Raw genomic sequence first — 24,481 nt, 5'->3', positions numbered from 1 at the left:
AAAATATTTAAATAAAATATTACCAGTCTTATCTTCAAGAAATCAAATGTGCATCTTGGCTTACTTAGAAAGGTAAGTGAAAGCAGTGGAGTTTCAAAATTGAGTAAGAAGAACAATGAAAATGTCTCTGCCGGGGTGGTAACGACTTCAGGGTGTGAGGTTTTGTCTATTGTTCCATAAGTGGCTTTTTTCATATTGTGTTTAGATTTATTTATTTTGTGTTGTAAACACAGCAGGGCAGTTGGGCAGAATTTGAACAGAGTGTTCAGATTTGAGAAAGGATTTGCGAAAGGAAATTGTGAAGAAGCATAAAAGAACTATTCCATAAAATCAGAGAATAAAAAATTAGCTCAGAGGTTACATTCTATTAAAAAGATATAATTGAGTGAAATATAATTGCATTGGACTGTGTAGGAAGATTCAAGAAAACATAAAATTGAAAAGGTGAATTATTTAAAATTTGGTTGAGCACCCCAACAAATAAAGAGCAACCAGCAAACCCATCTTTTTCACGTGCATTTCCTCCAATATTTTTATCTGACATAAGCAGAGTCTTGTCTTGTTTACAATCACAGGCCTATTGTTCTACAGCACATTTTCTCACTTGCAATAAGTGGTATTGTGGATTGCATTTTGTGGTGCATAAATAGGCTAATCAAGTCCTTCAGCCCTATCATTAGCATTCCTACTGAATCCCTACTAAACCATTAACCACTGTTAGTTTTTCTTTGCCACAGCTAATTAATTAACCTGTAATTAGCTCTCAGTTCTTGCGTGTCAGAGTGGAGCCTTATTTCAATCTCTGTGTTCAATGAAAATACTAAGTCCTTTTTATCTCCTGAAAAGGGATCTCTCTTGCCAAATAGCAGAAAAGCATACGCTTTCCTTCAGTAACATTTAAAAAAAAAATCTTCGTTAAAAAGTATTCAACTCCTATGTGACCCTCTGTTATAATCGGAATCAATTTGCATCTGCTTATGTGCTTTCAAGGATCTTTACAAACTCCTAATTAAATCAGTGAGTCCTGTTAGCTACCTTGCAGCATAGTACAAAACCCCAGCCAAAACTTACTTCCTTACTTTCAACCCTTGGTCACTTCTCTCACTTGGTCACCTGGTTCTCCCTAGAAGCAAGCAATGCGACCATTCCATATTCTGATATATATATGGTAGCAGTGTATGTGTACCTAACCTAGAAAAATGAAAGTATAAAAGCTTTATATGTCTTACTTTCTAAAAAGTGAAGCATATGTATATGTGTGTGTGTATATATATGCTTACATACATATATATTTTGTAATGTCTGGAGAATGTCCATATCAAAAGTAGTCAACTTCACTCTCCATTACAGCTACATATAGTGTGACCCATCTGTTATTTATACTGCCTCTTAAAGAGACACTTGCGACTCCAGACTCGGTAATTGTAAGCTGTGCTGCAATGAGTAACACAGAAGCTGAATTTCTAGGTGAAAGGTTTTGAGAATTTACTAATTCTGATAGGAATTTCTGCTGCTCTGTTTCTATAATGAATTGTTCTTTTCTTCAAACTGCTTGGAGTCAATCCCTGCACATTTCATCTTTTTATATATATATTTATTACATTGCATTGTGTGACACAGTTTCATAGGCTTGCACATTTCATCTTGCTCAGATTTCTTCTCTTGCCAAAGTATACATGTCTGTGCAGAGATAAAGGTGTCCTTTACAAGGCCAGGTAAATCCTATCTTCCAAGCCATACCTGTGAAAACTGCGGGAAAATTTGAAGTTAAGCCAATTGGTGGGCCAGGACCATGAGATCTGGCCAGGCCCACTAGATTTTCTAATGTTTGTCCTACTCCAATCTTGCACCTGAATCTGAAGTTGGATCACTCTGCTGCTTAAATATGAGCCATCAGTGCTAAGGTTGGCTTTCACACCCCCAGTTTCTATTTGGTGAACTTGTCTAATATCCCAACTCACCTAGTTCATGATTTGGGTCATATTTTGAGAGAAGAGAATGCTTTAGGTTATAATCTTGGCTACAGACATTGAAGAAGTCACATTCCACAGATCACTGGATCGCTTCGCAACTCAAAAGCTTTAATTAGAAAGCTGAAGATTTGAATCAACTTTGTGTTATTTTAAGGAACTTAGTTAAAAACAGGTTGACAGAGGGAACATTTTCTTCAAAATGTGGTCTTAAGGCTTTGTGTGCTTTCCCAAGATGACTGTTGGTTGATCTTGGCTGCAAGAAATTTTAAGTTTCAAAGGAAAAGTAATGTTTTTGACATTGAGCTTCAAACAGTTATTAAAAGATTAAATGAGAACAATGCTTCGAAAGCCCTTGAAGGTCATGTCTGAAGGCTGACGGACTTTCCAACGTGATCATGAATATCACGTTACATCTGTTTGCTCATGAGCTCTTTGAAGCAAAGACCCCGTGTCCTGGACGTGGGATCTGGTGTTCCCTGAGTGCGAAACTGAATGTCTTTGTCCCTAAACTTAAGCTTATTTATTACACTTACTGTATTTCTCAATTTATTTTAAGATCCATTTAAGACATTTAACTGAAATGTACTTCGAAATATAAATATATGATAATATCATTCAGTATGTAAATCTTTTTTTCTTTTCCTCAAAATAATACCTAATGGAAAATCAAATCTTTCCACAGGTCTTCCGTTACAACAGAAGATAAAACGGGAGTTTTCTCTTACGATGAAACTGTTATCTGAAGGACAACTAAAGCTTTGCATGGTGCAGCCAATACATCTCACATCATGGTTGTTCATGCTTTTCATTCTGAAGTCGATCTCTTCCCTAAAACCTGCCCGGCTTCCAATTTACCAAAGGAAACCTTTTATTGCAGCTTGGAATGCTCCAACTGATCAATGTCTGATGAAATACAATTTGAAACTAAATTTGAAAATGTTTCAGGTCACTGGAAGCCCACTGGCCAAGGCCAGGGGACAGAATGTCACTATATTTTATGTCAACAGATTGGGATATTATCCATGGTATACATCAGAGGGCTTTCCTGTCAATGGAGGCCTCCCTCAGAATATAAGTTTGCAAGTGCATCTGGAAAAAGCACATCAGGACATCAACTATTACATCCCTGCCAAAGACTTCAGTGGACTTGCTGTGATAGACTGGGAACATTGGCGACCACAGTGGGCCCGGAATTGGAACATGAAAGATGTCTATAGACAGAAGTCAAGAAAGCTTATTTCTGATATGCAAAAGAATGTATCAGCTGCTGATACAGAATATTTAGCAAAAGCAACCTTTGAAAAAAGTGCAAAAGCTTTCATGACAGAAACCATCAAATTGGGAATCAAGAGCCGACCCAAGGGCCTTTGGGGCTACTATTTATATCCTGATTGCCACAATTATAATATTTATGCTCCAAACTATACTGGTTCATGCCCAGAAGAGGAAATTTTGAGGAACAATGAGCTCTCTTGGCTCTGGAATAGCAGTGCTGCTTTATATCCTTCCATTGGTGTCAGGAAATCCCTGGGAGCCAGTGAGAACGTTCTACGCTTCTCGCGCTTTCGGGTGCGTGAGTCCTTGAGGGTCTCTGCCATGACGTCCCAGGAGTGCTCTCTGCCCGTGTTTGTCTACACAAGGCTGGGGTACAGAGACGAACCTTTGTTTTTTCTTTCTCAGGTAAGGAACTCCTTGCTCATTGGTGGCGGATGTCTGTCCTATCCTACTTCTGACATTTGCCTCTTCAAGAATCCCCAGGTCTGTCAGATAAAAGCTTGATTCTTCCTCAGTGAGTCATCTGTGCAGACTCTTCATTTACACAAAGTGAATTTTTATTGTTTTATTGTTGTTCTTTTGAGGAAGAAAGTAATGTTGGAAGAAGTTGAAATGCAATACCCACAACTGCTATTGGATTATACAACCGTGCAGTTGGTGCTTGTGGAAGGCTATTGTGAACAGTGAAGAAAATCCAAGGGGATATTTTCAAATGGAGTAGTTTGCTCATATATGTAGAAGTGGAATGAAGTAAAATGGCATTCCTGTGTCAACTCAAATATCCAGCGAAACCATATTTTCTTTCAAATGCATAATCCTGGTTTTTCCAGAGAGACTCTGCAGGGTTGCAGATTATAAGCACTTTCACCCCTCTTCACCTGCTATTTCACAGGCGTCTAAAGCAGAAGACACCAGTGCTCAAAAAATCATCAGAACCTCATAATTCCTGATGTCAGACCATGGTGCGACCATAACGGTTTGCACATACACAAAACTGCTCAACTGCCCAAGGAAACTCCAAAAGGTTGATGGGAAGCAGAATTAAAATAATAATAATAATAATAATACAGTTGGGTGCTTGGGCTAGCAGTTAAGTCTGACTCTTCCTCTGTCAGAGGGCCTGAGTTCTTGGGCTTCAATTCCTGGCTGCAGCTTCCTGAGAATGTTAAAATTATGAGGCAGAAGGTGAAAACCATCTGGCTTTCCCTTGCCTCTAATGAAAACTAATGGGACATCACTAAGACTTGTATTTCTACACTTAATGCTGGCATTACAAGAGTATCATATGTAGCCCAGGTCAAAACTTACACATACAAAGTTTAGTTGTCTATTTTTGCTTAAGTGTACCTGCTGCCCATGAGTTAACTTTCACAATAGGAGAAAATAAAGAATAAACTATGTGAGTTTTGAGCCAGATTTTCTCCCCCTTCGCCCTTTGCCCTTTGCCAGTATACACTCTTCAATGGAAATCTCTAGGTCCTTGGTCCTTGAATTTGAGTAGTTGCATGTATACTTTGTACACGGTGAAGACTCGAGGTTTCTACTCAGGCCTTCACATTGCTGATACAGATAGTACTGGGTACCAAGGCTTTAATATCATCTAATCTTTTCCTATGATTACAACTTTCCACTTACCAGCATGTGTTAAAATACAAAGGCATTCTGAGTGTTATATTTCCTAAGGAAGAAGTTTGGCGAACACTTTGGTGTGGGCTGTACCCGATTAGCAGGTATCTAATGTACCTGATGAGCAGTGTGTTCACCAGAGGGGAAGGTGCCGATGCACAAAGCAGGGCAACTGTCTTAACCTCTGAAATCACTCACAAGATGGGCACGGGGGAGAAGAAAGTCCGTCCTTGACTGACATTGATACTACACAGAAAAAAAATCAGTTTTAGCTAAAGCAACTAGTGCAGCATAATAAGAAATTGGCACAGCCTGGAAGACTTCAAAAGGATGCCTAAATATTTACAGAATGATCTTAACTCTGGAATTGAAAAGCAATATAAGCTTCTTCTATGGGACTTCCTTCCGATATTGCTCGGCAAATCCCTTAGTGACAAGGCTTATATTTTTGGAAGAAGCAAGAAACTCTAAGAGGAACAAAGTTCTTTCGTGGAGAGATAAGTTTAGATTACAGGTTGCATGCGGTGTAAACCTGGAAGATCTTTCTTTGGTAACTTTTGCTTCAGAAAAAACTTCTGGTTTCTTCCTGGGGGTAGGAAAACAAAACAAAACAAAACGGTTTAGGTCTCCCACTGTCCCCATTTCTGAGTGGCAAACTATTTTCAAGTTCCCGCTTTTAGCCCCCACATTGATGGTGCTCCAGCGCCCCATAGTGGGGATCTCACCGATGTTCACTTTGTAAGAGTCAGGCTGCAGTGGAATGCTCTCTCAAACTTTAATCCAATCACAATGAATGCATAGAGGCCAACCAGCTCTGTACCCGTCTGGGACCTGGGGGCTCAGTGTCACTGTTTCTACATTCCTTTCTTTTGTCTTCCGTGTGGTGTCACTCTTGTGGCTCTTGGGTCCACTCTCAGAAGCACCTCATCTGTGACTTCCCTGGTTGTTCTGCTCTGGGACTCAGGAATTGCCCTGTTCTTTGCAAAGTGACTGTAAACTAAGCAAGCGACAACTTCGCATTAATATCTACTGCCGCTTCCGTAAATTTCCGTTTTACATCACTTCCAATGAAACTTCTCACAATGACATGAAAGGACACATTGGAAAGAAACTAATATCTCCTCGGATATTGTAACTGCCGCCGCAAACTTCCGTAACTCCTACACTTACTGCATACGGATCACTAGCTTATATACAGGAAACACCAATGTGGTGTGAACTTCCGGCTCTTTTGACAACGCCTTCATTCAAAGGAAGGCTGCTGAGGAGTTCTGCCCCCTGCAGCATGTGAGGTCTTGTCTCTATCCAGGGAAGTTTCAATGTCATGGAATGAAGAGGACGAAGAGCAGCAGAATTGGCAGCCCAGTTGCTGCACGGATTTTCTTCCTTTCCTGCTTATCACATTCCTAATAATTTTCAGAATCCTTTAATTTGGGGCCAGCAGGGTAACATAGCAAGCTAATTCTCCACGTGCTGTGCTAGCATCCCATACGGTTACCAGTTCGTGTCCTGGCTGCTCCACTTTTCATCCAACTCCCTTTCTTATGGCCTAGGAGAGCAGTGGAGGATGGCACAGGTCCGTAGGCTCCCACATCCACATGCGAGACCTGGAGGAGGCTCCTGGCTTCCCATGGGCTCAGCTCTAGCTCTTGTTGTTGTTCAGGGAGTAAATCAATAGATGTAAGATCTCTCTCTTTGTCTGTCTCAATCTCTGTATATCTGACATTTCAAATAAATATTTTTTTAAAAACTCTCACATTTTAAAATAAATTTTGAACCTTGGATCTCAGAAAATGTCTTCTTCTTGTGATCTGTTCGACAGTCACTATGATTATGGGCATGGAAATGAATGTGAACTGAATGGAAAGTTAGCTCAAAGTCTCTTACCTTTTTTGAAAATCACCAGAAAATTTCCCATGGAGGGGAAGATAAAAGAGACTTTAAAAGCTGGAATTTTACGATCTTTAGTTGTAAAGACTATACAAATATCAGACGAGGAATGTTGATACTAAGGCCAAGCACAAGTTTAAGATATTGTTTTTATATTTTGCCAATCACTTAATTATCCTTGCTAGCGTGTAACTGATGAAATTCATTCTTGGAGTAAAAAGCAAATGCTTGGTATCCTATAGAGTGGGAAAACATTACTGTAATTCAATAAGGTAGAAGCCTGGCTACTCCACTTCTTCTTCTTTTTTGAGTTTTAGCCATTAATATTTATTGATGTAGTGGATAAATACAGATTGAGAAATATACTTGACAGCAAGATCTCAAGCTGATAGCCAGGCTGTAAAATGTATACAATATCTTTTAAAAATTTTAAACTTTATTTATTATTTTTTAGAAAGAGTCCTTTCTATCCCAATGGTCACTATGTTCTCCCCATTCACTGATCAGATGGAAGAGATCCCATGGGTGTCACCCAGTGTTGAGGTGCCCCATGGCAGGCAGAGAAAACAGGAGATAATACACTGAGAAAGGACACGTAAGAGCTATAAAAAAAAAATTTAAATCTCACAAAATTATACCTAGTGGCACAGGTTGCTAAGATGTTTTGCATTTTTTATTCCTTTTTGCTCTTTGGTCTGATTAGAAAATGGACAGTTTCAGGACTATGAAGTAGAATTAGGGGAAAGATCAATTTCAAGTTTAGAACCTAGGTTACCACAAAGGCTGTTGCATTCTTTTCTTTGGGTGCTTTGGCCAACTCTGTTGCACTTCTGACCTAGCTTCCTGCCAATGTACCTTGGTGAAAACAGTGTAGGATAGTCCAGGTGCTTGGCGCTCCAGTTCCCCATGGGAGATCCAGATGGAGGATAGACCAGGTACTTGGCCCTCCACTTTCCCATGGGAGATCCAGATGGAGGACAGTACAGGTGCTTTGCCCTCCAGCATCCCTATGTGAGATTCAGATGAAGTCATGGCTCCTGGCTGTGGATTGGTCCAGATCTGATTATTGTGGTTTCTTGGGAAGTATGTCAGAGGACAATCTCACACTCTCCCTTTCTCTCCATGCCTTTCAGATAATAAATAAATCTTTTGTACCATTATAAAATCAAAATGTTTTCTCCTGAAATCTTCTCATCTATTTTAGCCATATTAAAAAAACCCTGAGTGCCTTTACAGTAGAAAATGAGTCATAAATAAAGCCCGTTAAAATGAGACACACTGAAATTTAGCACCAAGAAGGCCAGGAATTAAATAGATAGCCTAGACCAATCAGCAAGCTTTTAGCATTGGTTTTTGGCCTGACCTTGGAACTGAAATAACACAAAATTATCCTGAGTCTCTAAGAAGGAAAAGTTCCATAAAGGCATGTCACAAAATCCTGCCTAAAAGGATTGCATTTGGAGAAAGAAAAAACAAACGTGAACTGTTTCTGGGTCATAAGACGTGGTTGGTTTCTGGGTAGATGCCCCTAATCAAATTCAGTTAAACACATTTGATGACTATTTCCAAGCAAGCTAATTGCCTTCAACATTTCTTGCATGACAAAATGTGCCTTTCCTTAAGCATGTTTATATACATTGGCATGTGATTAGAGAGGGTGATTTTGTAAGATTGATTCATTGAGCACTTGTGTTGTTGTAAGAGTGGAGGTAGTCTGTGGAATACAGGAGCTTACTCCCGCTCCATAGAACATCACCGTCTCTAGTCCCGATCCCCGGCGGGTTATTGTCTAGTCTAATTAGTAATGAACTCTGTTCTCTTCAATCTAGCAAGACCTGATCAGTACCATAGGAGAAAGTGCTGCTTTGGGAGCAGCAGGCATTGTTATCTGGGGTGACATGAACTTCACTTCATCAGAGGTAAGTCTGCATGTTGGAGGTGTATTTCATCTGCTGCTTAGAGTACTTGCTTTGTTTTCCTCTACAGCTCGTTCTAATAAATCTCTCATGGCCCACAGTCATCAGCTCTAGAATAAATGCCTGACACACAGAATGGGTCAATGACTTTTTTTGTGAAAATCATCATAACAGTGGCATCTGTTTAATATTTTCTACATGGCTAAGAGTTTTTCCTTTGGATCTGCCCCCTTACTGGTCAAATGAGATAGAGGCAATCCTTATGTACAGATGAGAAAACAGTGGAGATCTAACCAGCAGAACAGTTAGCAGTGGATCTGGTATCAAGCACAGCTAGTTCGACCCTGGAACCCATACGCTCAACCATTGCATTAAATGCATTTTATCCTTGTTTGAGAAGTGGTAACAGATGGTAACTCTTCAACCTTCCTATTGAATTTACTTTTTTTTCTCAACAGAGAAATCAGCTGAAAATTAAAGCATTTAAAATAAGATTTATGTATCTCTTCACATTTCTCCCAGCTGAGATATTTCCTCCAAGAAATATTCTTAGTTTTCCCCAGTTCACATTAATCTCTTCCGTGTTTCCTTGTGTCATTAGTTTATATCTTTACAGTGTCACATATTTTGATTTGATACTTGTATCCTCAATACATTTTATTCAATTATATTTATTACAAGGCCATGATGATCTGATATTATTCTTAGCATCTTGTAGGCCCAGTTTGCTGCTGTTGGTATTATTCTTCATGAACATTTTTATGGTTATGACCACCTCTGAGGATTAGACACAAGTCGAGTCCCAGGAGACTCATGAAGAGAGGTCCAAGCAGCCTCCATTTAAAACATGTCATAGGAATAACAGAGAGAAGTGATCTAACTCTTCTTGCTGGCTTGCCTGTGTTTGAATTGTATATGGATGTGTAAGATCCAGAACAAGTAAAATATGAACAGAATTGACAAGAAAACCCACAGCCTTACTGATGTTCAACACTAACTCAGTGGACTATGATTCAGATTCTAACACAACCATGAAAGGCATCCTCTACCTGAGAGGTGGTCTGCTGTAGCAGGTCTGGCATAAATCCTAATTGTTGCTTTAACTTTTATACCCATTGATTTGTGAGCTAGATGGAGGACAAAAGAGTGTGATGGGGGAAGCCAGTCTCACCTGCTGACTTGGGCCCTTTTGTAAATTCAGCTTCTTGGTCCACCTGCAACATACTTTCCATCTTTTGTCCACTCTACCTGTCTCCTTCCTTCCTAATGTGGGGATCCTTGTGTTATAGTGCCTAGGAGTCTGAGTTCACCAGCAACAGGCCATCAGACGTAAGGTTTCAGTCCACTGCAAAGAGCTGTTGTGTAGGTCTAGAAACCGATTGTCTGAGTACTGTGAAAAGCACTGAAACCCATTTGTTTCTACATTTCTAGGGGAATTGTACAAAAGTGAAGCGGTACGTGAGCTCTGATTTGGGGAGCTACATAGTCAATGTGACGAGAGCTGCTGAGGTTTGCAGCCTTCACCTCTGCAAGAATAACGGCAGGTGCATAAGGAAGATGTGGGAAGCACCTGATTATCTGCACTTGAACCCTGCAAGTTTCCACATAGAGGCCTCTGAGGATGACGAATTCATTGTGAAGGGCAAAGCATCTGATAGAGACCTGGCGGTGATGGCCGAGAAGTTCTCCTGTCATTGTTATCAGGGCTATGAGGGAGCTGACTGCAGAGAAATGAAGACAGCTGATGGCTGCCCTGAGGTTTCCCCACGTTCCAGCTCACTGATAGCATTGCTCCTCCTGGTTGTAGCAGGTTATCAGAGCATCCACTTGTGAGATAATTGAGTATAAAGGGAATTGTGTGGCATTCAGAGTCATCACTTAAGAAAAAGACAAAACTCAGGACATTTTCTCTCTCCTGTGAATTCCACTGAGAAGTATTAGAAGGAGACATGCATGTCACTTAATGCAAACAAAACCAAAAACATATTACTTTAGTTTTTGCCATGTTGGCTAGAGATCACATCCAGGAGTCCAACTCAACGCACCTTGTTTTGTTATTGGAATGTATACATTGTATTTAAACTAAAGCTGGCCTGTTTTGATCTTTGGATGAATATACATATGTGAACACTGACATGAACATTAAATTATTGGTTTCAAAGACTTTTTTCAGTTACCAGTTTCTTTAAGGATATGTTACTAAATAATTCTCGATTCAATAGAAGAGGTCATTCAAGGCATGATTGGGTACACTGGCCCACCAAAGAGGACCAAATGCAGAATTTCTGTTTCAGCCCTTGGCTTCCTCCAGGGATCTGCATCCCACACTCATCTGCCTCAGTGCAGAACTTGTCCTGCTCTAGCTTCTGCCAAGAGGGCAGGCACTGAGGCAAGGCAAGCTGCTTCCAGCTCATTGCAAAGAGATGGATTGGAACAGTCCCTGTGTGAGGGACCCAGAAGAAGCTCCTGATTCCTGGCTTCAGATTGGCTCAACTCTGGCTGTTGCAGTCATTTTGGGGAGAAAACCACTGGCTAGAAGATTTTTCTCTGTGTCTCTCCTTCTCTCTGTAAATCTATTTTTCAATAAAATGAATACATCTTTAAAGAAAACATGAAGAGACCACATTAGTAAAAAAAAATCACTTAATGTAAAAGAAGACATGGAAAAGGTATACAGGAGAAAAATACAAAACAGACAGTATCATAGTGTATATAAATCCAACACATGATGAAATCAACGATGGCTAGAATGGATGAGTTGCCCGAAGCCAGGAGCTGGGAGCCTCTTGTGGGTTTTCCCTATGGGTGCAGTAAGCTACCAACCACGCTGTTACACAGCAATAATGTAGAACAGAAAAAAAATCACCGAGTTATCTATGATATGATTCTCCCTTCTAGCTTAATTTTCCATCAATGTTGCCTAGCTGTTTTTCTGCTATAGGCACCTCCAAAATATAGTATATTGTCCTTTTTTTGGAATAAAATGACAGTCATTAATGCCACACTGTTGTCAATAAGTTCCTGTTAAATATAAAATTCAAATAAAAACATACTCACATAGTTATCAGCCTTGGTCTTTCTATGCAAAATCTGTATGTAATATGTTGTGAATATTTAAATAATGTGTGGCATAGCAAAAGTCAATGCTCTCTGAATATTTGTTGAATTAAAATGGAATGACAAGCAGTGGTGAAGTATAGAATACAGAATATACTTGGGCTGTCATCTACTGCCTCCAGTTGCATTGCCAGAAGCTGGTCAGTGAAAGCAGAGGTAGGACTCACTCCCAAGCACTCCAATTGGTTGGAGTGTCTCAAGGGTTGCATTAAGCTTCTGTGCCTGGATGTTATTAAACAGCCTTTAATAACTTCCTCCCCTTTGGGTCTGACTGAAAATACAGAAAGAGGTGAGGAAGAGAAGGAAATAAGATATTTGTGAGTCACCATTAATGACGAGGTTAGAGTGGACTAAATTTTCCTGAGTGTGTGGATTCCTTCTATTTCCTAGTTTAATAATTAGTTAGATAAATAAGAAAGATTTCCACCCTGAAAATAATGCAGGTTTTATATTTCCCTGCTCTTTCCTTACGTTGCCTATTGGCCTACCCACTGTCAGAGGTCACAGTCAGCACTCACACAGTTCCCCTACTTTCCCGTCTCCTCTGGTTTTGTTTGTCATTGCCTTTGATAGGAGCATTCTGAAGTTATAAACCATACCCTTTCTCAGGTTTATCTCTATTCCTGTTCTTAAGTTGCCAACAAACATGAGAGACCAAATCCAAAGCAGCATCAGTACTTACAGCATCCATCAGAAAATACCAAGTGGAGAGGTGAGAGCCAGGCAGCAGAGAGACTAAAAGTATCAGAAGCAGAGAGAAGCAGTGCATTCCAGGAACAGCCACAAGAGGCCAGCAGGTGCCAGAGCCCAAGTGCAGAAAGAATCATGGAAAATTTACAACTTAATTTCTTGGCAAGAAAGAGAGACCTGTGGGGTAACAGTCAATATAAGCAACTGTATGAAAAAAAAAATCACAGAGTCCCCAATTCTTCCACCATGAAGAATTTGGAACGGAGCAGAAACAATGTGGGGAGCAATCCCTGCCCCTTCCAGGTCACTGTGTCAAGGCTCATTTGTGGTTGGCAACTACACTTCAGTATATATAGTGACACTTGCTACGTGAGACCCTGAATTCTTGAGATTTGGCTAAAGTTTTTTTTTGGCATAAAAGGTCATTCCAGAATAATATATAACCTACCTAAAGGTTGAGTGGGCTGCTGGGAAAAAATCAAATGATACAGACTGATGACAATATTGCCTTGGTTCGTCAATCATGAAGGCTTCAGGACCATCTTTCTTTTGGTAAAAGTGGACAAAATCCACTTGCAGTGTTTTCACCTGTGTAAGGAGTAGCTGTAAGCTTTATGCAGAAGCATTTCCAGGTGAAATGAACTAGCAGGAACTGAAGAGTGGAGCTTTCCTGTTTTATTTATTCACCTTCCAAAGGTTAGCCTACCTAGCGCTTTCACTGGCAAAAATAAGATGAAATTAAGCTTTATGTTTCACATGATCTGTTCATCAGCATTGAGGTGGATTACTAACATAAACAGGCTTTGGAAAAGGTGTGCAGGACAAATTGGGTTTGTGCCTGCCTTATTTATTAAAAAGTAAGCATATGAAGGGAGAGACACATTTTGAAAGGGAACCCATACTGGAAGGTTGGATAGTGTGAGATTAGAATAGGTTACCTAGCGGCTTTTCAAAAGATAAGGAAGGTTTTATTTAAGAGGTTTGGTGTTTGTGGGTTTCTTTGCCGAGGTAGGAGGGAGGCTTATCAGGGGAAGCCAGATGATAACCAAGTTTCTCAGTCTGTAATCATGAGGAAAACTCTGATCTTTGTGATGTCAGCTGCTTCTAGAATCTTAGAGTTGGTGCACAGGTGCCAACAGCCATGGTCTTCCAGTGTCCTGGGACTAATGAGTTGGTTCTAGCTTGATGTGGTTCCCATGAATCCAGGAGGATTTTCCTTGTCCTTTGGTGACAGAATAACTGCTTAGCAGTTCTTCACAAAGTCTAACACAGCCAGGTAACAGTATATGCTTTTTTTCCCCCTAAAAATCTTGACGTCTGTTTGATCTCTTGGTCAAAGAACAAAGTTTGTGAGTTGGTGTAGACCACACCTTTTTAACTTAATGTGTTTTTACTTAAAAGTAAAGTAGTTCTTACATAAAACAAGGTGAATTGTTCACTCAAGTCCCTACAAGGTTTATTCAATTCAAAAATGAAGATGCATGCATGCCAATAGATAAAAAGTGACCAAAGAGGGGAGCATCTGTCTTTTATCTGGAAAACTCTGGGTTTTTAGAACTACCAAAGCTAAAGCTTTTCGCCATTAATTTTAATGAAAGATATTTTTCCTAAAATTCCTTTTATTTGTAAATTTTTGACATTACATTTGATATAATGATTAAGCATGACATTGTATGGGTTCTCTCGAGCTTTTCCAGCAAGTGGCTTATTTTATTTAAAATGTGTTTTCCTTCTTTTGATTCAGCCTATGAAATGATGACAACATGAGTCAGACATTTCAATTCTTAATTTCTTCATCATTATCCCACGGTCAATACAGGTACTTAGATAGCATTTAGACCATTCACCAAATATGTAGAAAATCAACAGTGTGCTAGCCTAAGGCTGGGGTAAGTGTAGAAAATCAATGTGGAGTGTCATGAGGACAGTCTGGGCCTTGGAAAATTCTTGAGAATATGTTGATCTATCCATAAATTTGGTCAGGTTTTCAAGTAGTGGTTTGGGAAATAATTTGATCAGAAATTTCTTGGGAGTCAGAGCAAAATCAGTTGTCTTTCAATTTCTCAGTTCTCTCTTTATTTCCTTTCCCTCCTCTTTCCTTCTTCCCCCTACGCTCTTTTAAAATACATAGAATCCACTTATTTGATGATCTTATCTGAAATGTGTCAGTGGCATTTAAATGGAGTGACTCTCAAAATTGACTCATAATCTAGTCCCATAACTAAAGGCCTATTATCTTCTTTAATCAGCTCTGATGTCTAAAAAGATTCAGGAAACAATGTATTTATTTACATTTTTTCCCCAGAATTCTCTTCCAAGAATAAGATTATTTTATATTTTCAATGAAAGTCCCTTAATGTGCTGATGTATCATTCATTTTTCAAAGGAGAGGATTTAGCCGCTAGTCTATCATGCTGGGCCCCCAAATACTATTTTAAACGCAACTGTCTAGGTCTGCCCAAGTTTTCTGTCCCAAGACTTTTCTGAAGAGTCAAAACAGAGAAATTTCATTCAATTTTCAATAACCGAAGTGCCTGTTTTTAAAGATTTATTTACTTATTTGAAACACAGAGTTGCAGAGGGAAAGGGAGGGAGGCAGAGTAAGGAGAGAGACAGTGAGAGAGAAGCAGAGACAGAGCAAGAGACGCAGAGACACAGGAGACAGACACAGAGACAGAGAAAGTGAGAGACACAGAAAAAGAAGAGAGCAAATCCATCTTCCATCTGTTTTTTGTTTGTTTGTTTTGTCCCCAAATGGCAGCAATAGCTGGACCTGGACAAACTCGGAGCTGAAACTTCATTTGGGTATCTCAACTTGTTTCCAGGGACCCAAGAACTTGGTTCCTCTTCCCCTGCTCTCCCAGGCACATTAGCAGGGAGCGCAATTGGAACTGAAACAGCAGGCACTTCCATTGGTACCCTGATCCAGGATGTGGGCTTGGCAAGAAGCCATTGGACTCATGGTACCACCATGCTGGCCGCTCTCATGTTTTTCTCATTAAAATGTTCATGGGGAAACTAGATTTGATTTAAACTGGTTGTTTGGTAGAAGTTTTGGTGGATTCCATAGTTTGAAGCAAACTTTCAAAATGGAAGAAATGATCGTTCCTTCCTTCCTTATTATCGCCTTTCCAAAAAGAAAAGAAAAAAAATGAACTTGCAGAGTTTGGTAAGAGGTTGTTTCATATATTTGGCAGACTACTATAAAGTGGTCTTTCAAGGAAAAAATTAAAAAGCATGAGAGGCTCAAATGGTAATTTATTTTCATTAATGGCCCTTTAGTAAGGCATTGACTAGCACAGCCTTCTGAACATCGGGGAATTTAGAAGTAAAAATAGCTACTTAAAAAAGTTATATAAAAACAATTAGAGAGAGAGATAGAGAGAGAAATCTTTTATCTACTGATTCACTCCCCAAATGGTGTCAATGGTCAGAGCCAGACCAGGTCCACCAGTGCTAATCTGTGCCACAATACCAGCCTAAAAATAGCTACTTTCATTTCTTTTATAGGCTTGGTAATAGGGGACTTAGGATGCTGAGACAAAAGTTAACTATTATATATCTTGTGTCATATATAAGAACCAATAATTTTATTGATTCAAACATAGGAATTAGATCCTTCACATTCTAGAATTGAATAGAACTCCTCATGTTTAAAGTTGTAACCTTGGCAAACTATACAGTCTTGGCAGTGTAACCTCAGCATAATCTTAGCACTTTACTCTGTATTTCTTTTTTTTTTTTTCCTTTAGATACAAATGATGCAACTTGTGAATGATTTCTGAAATTTGAAATAAGAAGAAGAACATTTAAATGAAACATTATCATAAATACCTCTTAACCATCAAAGAGGTTTCATTACACAATCTTTTATCTATGTTTGTAACTTTTATAAAATGTGGGTAATCCAACGCAAGTAAGAAGACAGGGTTTTTTTAAAAATATATAATATAGTCATTATTCTTTGCAATGGGACTGCTAAAATTCATACATACCCTTTTTGGACTTGTTGGGTTCAATAGACCATTCCAAAGAGCATTCATTTTCTTTTTGATTCCATGTTGCTTAACTGTGGATTTCAGAGCGCCCCCTATTATCCCCAATGTGCCTTTTGTCTGGGCCTGGAATGCCCCAACTGAACTTTGTGTTGGAAAGTTTGGTGAACCATTAGATATGAGCCTCTTCTCTTTAATTGGAAGTCCCCGAAAAGAGAGCACAGGACAAAAGGTTACGATATTCTATGCTGATAGACTTGGCTACTACCCTTTCATAGATACGAAAAATGTACAAATAAATGGAGGAATTCCCCAGTTGGGGAACTTACAAAAGCATCTGGACAAAGCTGAGACAGACATCTTACATTACATCCCAACAGACAATGTGGGCTTGGCTGTCATTGACTGGGAAGAATGGAGACCCACCTGGATAAGAAACTGGAAGCCTAAGGATATCTACAGGAATAAATCTATTGAGTTGGTTCAACAACAAAATCCACAAATTAATATCACAGATGCCACAAAGAGAGCCCAAGAAGAATTTGAAAAAGCAGGAAAAAATTTCATGCTAGAGACATTAAAGTTGGGAAAATCACTTCGGCCAAATCACTTATGGGGCTATTATCTTTTTCCCGATTGTTACAACCACAACTATGCTAGTCCCAATTATAAAGGGTCATGCCCTGATATAGAAAAGAGGAGAAATGATGGCATCAACTGGTTGTGGAAGGAAAGTACTGCCCTTTACCCATCCATTTATCTCAAGAGCAACATCCACTCTTCCGTAAAAGCTGCCTTATTTGTCCGTAATCGTGTGCAGGAGGCTATTAGGGTTTCTCAGGAACCTAATCCTCAAAATCCTCTGCCAATTTTTGTATACGCACGCCTAGTTTTTACTGATGTAACTTCTGAGTTCCTTTCTCAGGTGAGTATGTCAAGTTATAAGGGTCATGGAACAGTGTCCATGAAAAGTGTTGAAACAATCTGATTTTTAAGGAAATTGAGTTTGGCTTTTAACATTACTTAAACTCAGAATGCAAGTAGGTCTACATTGTAATATGAATGCAAAACAAGAATATTTTTAGCCTTAAAGGCAATCATATAGTCTCAGCAATTCTGGAAAGTTGACTAGTGTAGATTATAGATTAGCTCAGTTTTTTATGGATCTTGCTGTCTTGTCAGTAAAAGTAGTTAAAATAGTAGCCTCTACTTTCTAAAGTAAGGCAGTGGTTGTATGAAATATATAAGTAATGGATAAATGTTTGTGACTCTGGGGTCATATGACTTAGGTTCGGTATTGCTGTCCTATGAATAGTATATTGCATTTTGTTATTGTCTGCTAACTCTTTTTTTCCCCCTCAGGATGACCTTGTTAATACAATTGGTGAAACTGTTGCTCTGGGGGTCTCTGGCATAGTAATATGGGGAAGTCTTGGTTTAATACGAAGTATGGTAAGTTTAATTGATAGGAAGTAGATGGAATGTTTTTGAGGATTGTTTTGGTATAGAATAAGGGGATACGTACTATGCTTGTCACATAACAGGTTCACCATAGCTATATCAAAACATCTTTCCTTGTTTAGGTTATAAGGTACATACTTAATTGTGACACGTGCATTGAGTGGTTAAGATGTCCATGTTCCACATTGAAGCATGCCAGCTCAGTACCTGACTCTAGCTTCTTTCTAAAGCAGAAACTGGGAAACAGTGGTGGTGAGCCTTACTGTGCTGCTTTCAACTGTGTAGGAGACCCTCATGGCACTCCTGGCTCCTGACTTGGCCCCTACTCAATCCCTGCTATTGGGGGCTGAGGAAGTAAAGCAGAAGATAGGATCTCCCTCCTGTGTGTGTGTGTGTGTGTGTGTGTGTGTGTGTGTGTGTGTGTGTGTGTGTTTCTGCCTGTCAAGTTACATTTTTCTAGAGATGATATTGCACTTGCTTTCAGTAAGGAAAGAAACATTTGCTGAGATTAATTGAAACACTCTGGGCTACATATTTATGGCAGGAAAGATAGGACTACATCCCCAATTTTCTGACATGGTATTTGGGGTTAGAATATAGATTATTCTCCAGTTAATTTGTGTTCTTGTTTAGTTGTCCAGATCAGGCCTTTATTTCCATCCCTTTACCTTTGACTGAATGCAACAATAAGGCTGAGTTGGAACTGAAGTTTTCCATATCTGGTGGACGGGGAAAAACCAGACATGAATGTGCCGTGAAGATTGTTAAATGAAGCTTATAGTTCTAGGGTCCCATTCTAGGAGCTGTGCTGTAGGACCGGAAGAGCTCTTTCTAGGATTACATTTTCCTCTTATCTCTTATCTAAAATAACTTGATTCTTGCTACTCTTAGGCATATCTAACAACTATCACATTTCTAAAATTCTTTCAAGGACATCCTACATTTGACTGTTTTTAAATAATCCTATTATCTCTAGTTTGATCTGCAATAAGAATAATGAAAACGTAATTTCAGAGAAAGAAGTATGCCCTTTGGTAAAATTTCCATGTGTTAGAGGAACTGTTAAATCTAAGATAATTTTCTAAGTAGAGTCCTTATATACTTCATTTGCTTCTCCAAATCCATGAGCTCCTTTTTTCAATAGTACAATTAATTCCATGAGTGAACATTTGTAAATTGTGCATACTACTTCCTGTGTGTGTGTGTGTTTGAAAGAACGGGAACTTCACAATCATTCTGGAGAATAAGGAATTCTCCAATGAGTGGGGTGACATGACACTTTGAGTGAGTGTCACACATCATATTTGATGGCACTTACTGTTTATATTCTTCTACTACCCCTTTGCTATCATCTCTCTTACTATTCACACAGGACTGATTCTTCAGCTTTCATATGATGATTTTATTATAATCCTCAGATCATTCTTTCTATTCTTCCTATCTTTAAGGGTTTTAGGAAACAACTGTAATATCATCTGAGCTTAGTACAAACGATCATAGATCCTTGCTAGTAGGAAAATAATGGAGAATATTGGCAAAGTCCATGCATTCTTAAAGTTTGCGAATGGTTATAGATCATACGCAAATATATCTTGTGATATGTTAATTATGTATTAGTTTACTTTTTGTTGCTGCAGTGAAATGCTTGAGGCACATCAACTTTATGAAGAGTAGAGATTTATTTAGCTCATGGTTGCAGAGATTAAGAGCAAGATTAGGCAGCCAGATTGGCTTGGCTTAAGATAATAGATAGCCGGCAAATAGAGAGGGTCACTTGTTGAACAGGATGCAGAGAGAATTATTTAATTCTCAAATCAGCCTTTTATAACAAAACGATCATAAACTTCCTATAACCTAAGTACCTTCATCTATGCTACACCTCTGAACACTGTGAAATTCTCACCTTCTCAGTACCATTAACTTGCCATGTTGAGGTTTATGCCTTTGCAGGAGTTCAGGATCAAATTATACTTAAACAATTGCAGTGCTTTACACAAAGAAAGGAGTATTCCATGCACAGGGAAGAGTAACTGTTGTTGAACATGAGCCTGCCGGACTCATGAAACAAGCACTGTGTCTAAGGTATTGAGTTGGTGTCGGAGATTTGCAGAAGAGAAATTAGGGTCCGATTGCATGACAATAAAGAGAAGCTCACTTTCAATCTAAATATCATGGAAAGCCATTTTGGAATTAAGAAAGAGAATGGTGTATTGGCTTTCTGTTGTATTGCTTGGGTAAAATTAGAACAAACTGGCAAACTGTCCAAAACAACAGAATTTGTTAGAATTCTCTGGGTCAGAAGTCTGACATGGGTCTTAGTGGGCTAAAATTAGGGTGCAGGTAGGGCTGCCTGCCCTTCCACTACAGAATCCTCACTTGTTCCTTCGGGTTGTTGGCAGATTCAGATATATATGATTGTAGCAGTGAGATTTCCAACGTCCTGCCTGACTGCTGGCTAAGAGGCATCTCCAGCTCCTAGAGACCCATCCCCATTCACATTCTTTAGATCATCTCTAAAGTGAGTAAAGGTGTATGGAAACACTTTGATACTTTGAATCTTTCCACTTTATTCCATTACATCTTTCTAGTCCAGCTGGGAAGGTTTCTACATTCCCTAAGATTATGAAACTTTTTTAGCACCAACCTGTATACTTCATGATCATTGCTTCACAAGGCCCATATCCTTGTGGAGATTTGGGAAAAAAAATACCTTGCCGTTTAAGCTAATATTATTATGAATTATGGGGGATTTAGTTGTTGAAGCCGTTGGGAGGAATAAACAGTACACTTTCAAAGAAGGTAACAAGAAACATAATTCGAGGCATAGCCACAAAAGTCCCTTGACATGCCTGCCAACTTCCCCACTTCCTTTGTATGTGAAGGACTAGCAAGATGACTTACATCATGGGGCATAACAAAGCTGTCTCTGATGCTTTTTAGAACATACCAGACTTAAGAAATAATTTCAGTTATTTATGTTTTGCTAAATCTATACAAAGTTGTCCATTACTCACATTTAACTTTATGCAATATTTTATAAGAAAAAAGTATACTCTGTTGAACCTGGTTAGTTCTTTCCAGCAGCAATTTAGAAATCCTTTTCAATGCTCTTTAAACTTGTCTGACAAATGTGTATTTAAATCACTTATAATTTATTGGGGATTAAACTAAAGATGTACTGGGTCCTGTGTTATTTTCATATGCAGTGTATATTTTGATCTTCATAAAAACCCATGTGGTAGGCTCCAAGATAAACCTTATTTTACAGATGATGAAACTGAAGTAGAAGTGACTAAATTGATCTTATCTAGATCACATAGATAGAAAATTAAACCTTAGAAGCCTTATAACGTTCCTGAGTTCATGTAGCTAATCATTAATATACATGAGACATATAGATACCAGAGCCCGTATTCTTACAGCTATTCCATCTAGATTCAGAATTTCTTTTTACTGTAATTATTATTCTTATGTTTATGTTTATTTTACAGTGTGGCTCCATTTGCTCTGGGCTCCTCCTCCCCTTGCTCAAATTCCTTCTCCTCACTATTTCTCCCATATTATTACAGTAGCATAGTCCTTCCTAAACAGTCACATGTCCATTATTCTGTTGTTTAAATGTAACTTTACATTGTAGGTATTGACAATGGCAGAGACCAGCATCCTATTGTCAAGACATATTTAGCAGTTAAACTCTTTGAGAGTTCATCTTTGTTTTGGAAGTAGAGATGTATACTGGAATTTCATCTTCATAACTGTTTATGATCGTCTCTATTACACAGTTGCTATACTTCCCCTTAAATAAAAAGCCATGAATCAAAATCACTAACAGGAACAGTAATAAAAAATTTACAACATCAATTTACATAACATGCCACCCACCAATCAATCACTATGTCACTGAAGAATTAGAAAATAAAAAACCTTCGTGAGGAAAGCAATGACACCGTGTGAGCTATGTGACACTGAGGAAATCAGTAGGAGAAAAACATTTTTTTGAAGAAATGAAATTAAAAACAAAACTATCAAATCTCATGAGATGTGGCAAAAATAGTATTATTAACTTGTCCCCTGTGTTTTGTCATAAAATAGTCCATCAGGTGTAGTCTTGACTCCAGCATTCTGCTCTTTATGTGGGTCATGTTGGCATAGACAAGGACAGTTTAGCATCAGGATTAGTCTGTAAATTACTGAGGAACATCAAAGCAAGGATTAGGGTTAAGCATCAATGGATCAATTATGATGGCAAGTGAAACTTAACAAAGGTTATAAAAACAATCATGCTTGTGAAGGTTGCAATGATAAATTGTTTCCTAACTCTGGTTTTGTTCATTCTTTCTTATGGCAGTGAATTGGTTCACATGTAAACTAACTTATCTCAATATTCTTTCCATTTTGCAATTTCATAGAAATCTTGCTTGATCCTAGATGATTATTTGAAAAATATCCTGAATCCTTATTTAATCAATGTCACCCTAGCAGCCAAAATGTGTAGCCAAGCCCTTTGCAACGAACAAGGAGTGTGTACAAGGAGACACTGGGACTCAAGTGACTATCTTCACCTGAACCCAGCGAATTTTGCCATTTGCCTTGGGGAAGATGGAAAGTATAAAGTGCATGGGAAGCTTACCCTGAAAGACCTGCAGGAATTTCCCAAAAAATTTCATTGCAGCTGTTATAGCAACTCGAACTGTACGGAGAGAACAGATATGCGAAGTGTTGAAACAATTAATGTGTGTGCTAATCAAGATGCTTGTATAAACACCCGTCTGAACCGAGACAGCGGTATTGATCCTACCCTGGAAATAAAGGATGTATCTCCTGTCAGTGATATGTGTACCAAATCGTCTACCATGCTGTCTCCACGTGTTCCCAGAAAATACATCACTGGGTGCCTTTCAGTTCTAGCTATGTATTACCAGTATTTGAAATATTTGCAATAGGCTTCTGGCAATTAGAAAATGCAACATTGACTATTATCTGACAAGATGAGTTTTATATCACATTCATAAGATTCTATTTTGGGTTTCAAAAGCAAAATACAAAGCACTTATTGGAAGCCTGTAGCACTTGGAACGGCTAGTTTTCTTCTGATGAGAGTGAAGCCAAATTACTGAAAAACGAATATCTGAAATTTACAATAAAAATTTCAAGAAAGTATTGCAGTGGAAATTTCTATTTTTCAAATAAAAGAGAACTATGGTTTTTAGCTATTTCATCTTGGAAGCTTATTGCGACTTTGTTTTTATAAAACGATAACCTTTAAAAAATTATTGTCCTATTGACTTTTATCCATGATTTAACATGTCTGAAATTCACATTATAAGATACTCCAATTTTTATCTCATTCATGATTGTCAAATTTAACTTATGTTTTTAAAAATTTTAACCTTAAAAAAATTAGTTGAAAATTGTTTATTTGAATAATTTATCATCTAGTTATTTGAAAGGCAGAGTTACATAAAGGGAGGGAGTGTGAGAGAAATCTTCTGTCTGCTGGCTGACTTCCCAATTGGTTGTGATACATGCAACTGAGTAAGAACTGAACTTGGGCACCTTGAACTCCATCCTGTTCTCCCACGTGTGTGGCAGAGGCTTAAGAATTTGGGGAATATCTTGCTACATTCCCAGGTGCACTTGGAGGAAGCTGGACCTGGAGTAGCCGGGACTTGAGTTGTTGCTTGTATGAGATGCCAAAATTTAATCTCGTGTGCCTAAAATGCTGTGTCATTCAGACACTCATTAACATCCTTCACTTGTGTTTACTGAGAATAGTAATAAGCACTTGTGTTTATTCTCTGCCAGACTTGATATTAAATGCCACAGAATCAAGGTGAATTTGCATGTTTTTTGTTATCAGAATTAGTTGTACACACACACACATGGAAAGAAATTGGAAGTAGAGAGTTGAAACATGCATTTGATAAAATCCTGTACGTTGGCAAGTCTTGGTTTGTAGACAGCTTTGGGGGTATGTCGAAGCCTTCCTGAAAAAGATGTATGTGTAAGTTTCCTGGAAGATGGAAAGGCATTAGGTGAGGTGGGACAGAAGGAATGTCAGAAGGATGGAACATTGAGCATGGTTAGATGGGGGCTAAAAAAGGAAAGCCTTCCTAAGGCTCTAGGGTTACATTTTATAACAAAGTCACTCTCAAACCTTTGGATCTGCCTGTTTTCACCTCTATATTACCACATGGTAAATGTAGCTATTTTTCTCTATCCTGTCCTCCCTCCCTTCCCCCCACCCGTGTAAGCATCATGAGGCCAGTATTTGCTCTGTTTTAACTATACCTATAACTACAATGTGATGAACAATATATAGGATTTGCAGGTGCTCATTCAATAATTATTGAGCATGTAAAACCCAATGTGACTGTCTAAAGTATTTTAAAGTTGAGAATGACTGCGTCCATTTGGCATGATTTGGAAACTTGGAGACTAATGATATCTTTTAAACAGTAGCCTTCATCTTTGCCTCCAATTAAGATTCTAGTAGTAAAGACATGTTTTCCTAAGTTAGCTGTGAAAAGAGACAATT

General features: G+C 38.7%; 2 protein-coding genes across 2 annotated transcripts; both read left to right on the top strand.

Annotated features, from left to right (window-relative positions):
- Nucleotides 1–2,670: 2,670 nt before the first annotated feature.
- On the top strand, nucleotides 2,671–10,543 carry HYAL4 (hyaluronidase 4). Its single transcript, XM_041002479.1, has 3 exons — nucleotides 2,671–3,653; nucleotides 8,594–8,683; nucleotides 10,112–10,543. Exons 1-3 carry the CDS (start codon nucleotides 2,700–2,702, stop codon nucleotides 10,511–10,513), a joined length of 1,446 nt encoding a protein of 481 aa, XP_040858413.1. The 5' UTR covers nucleotides 2,671–2,699; the 3' UTR covers nucleotides 10,514–10,543.
- Nucleotides 10,544–16,456: 5,913 nt separating this feature from the next.
- On the top strand, nucleotides 16,457–23,095 carry LOC121170895 (hyaluronidase PH-20-like). Its single transcript, XM_041002333.1, has 3 exons — nucleotides 16,457–17,407; nucleotides 17,845–17,934; nucleotides 22,353–23,095. The coding sequence occupies exons 1-3, from the start codon at nucleotides 16,457–16,459 to the stop codon at nucleotides 22,884–22,886; spliced, it is 1,575 nt and encodes a 524-aa protein (XP_040858267.1). The 3' UTR covers nucleotides 22,887–23,095.
- Nucleotides 23,096–24,481: the final 1,386 nt, after the last annotated feature.

The sequence above is a fragment of the Ochotona curzoniae genome, unplaced genomic scaffold, assembly GCF_017591425.1.
Source record: "Ochotona curzoniae isolate NIBS_2020 unplaced genomic scaffold, NIBS_Ocur_1.0 scaffold_2476, whole genome shotgun sequence".
NCBI lineage: Eukaryota > Metazoa > Chordata > Mammalia > Lagomorpha > Ochotonidae > Ochotona > Ochotona curzoniae.
The sequence above is the reverse complement of the archived record's forward strand: the minus strand, read 5'-3'. Positions and strand labels throughout refer to the sequence as shown.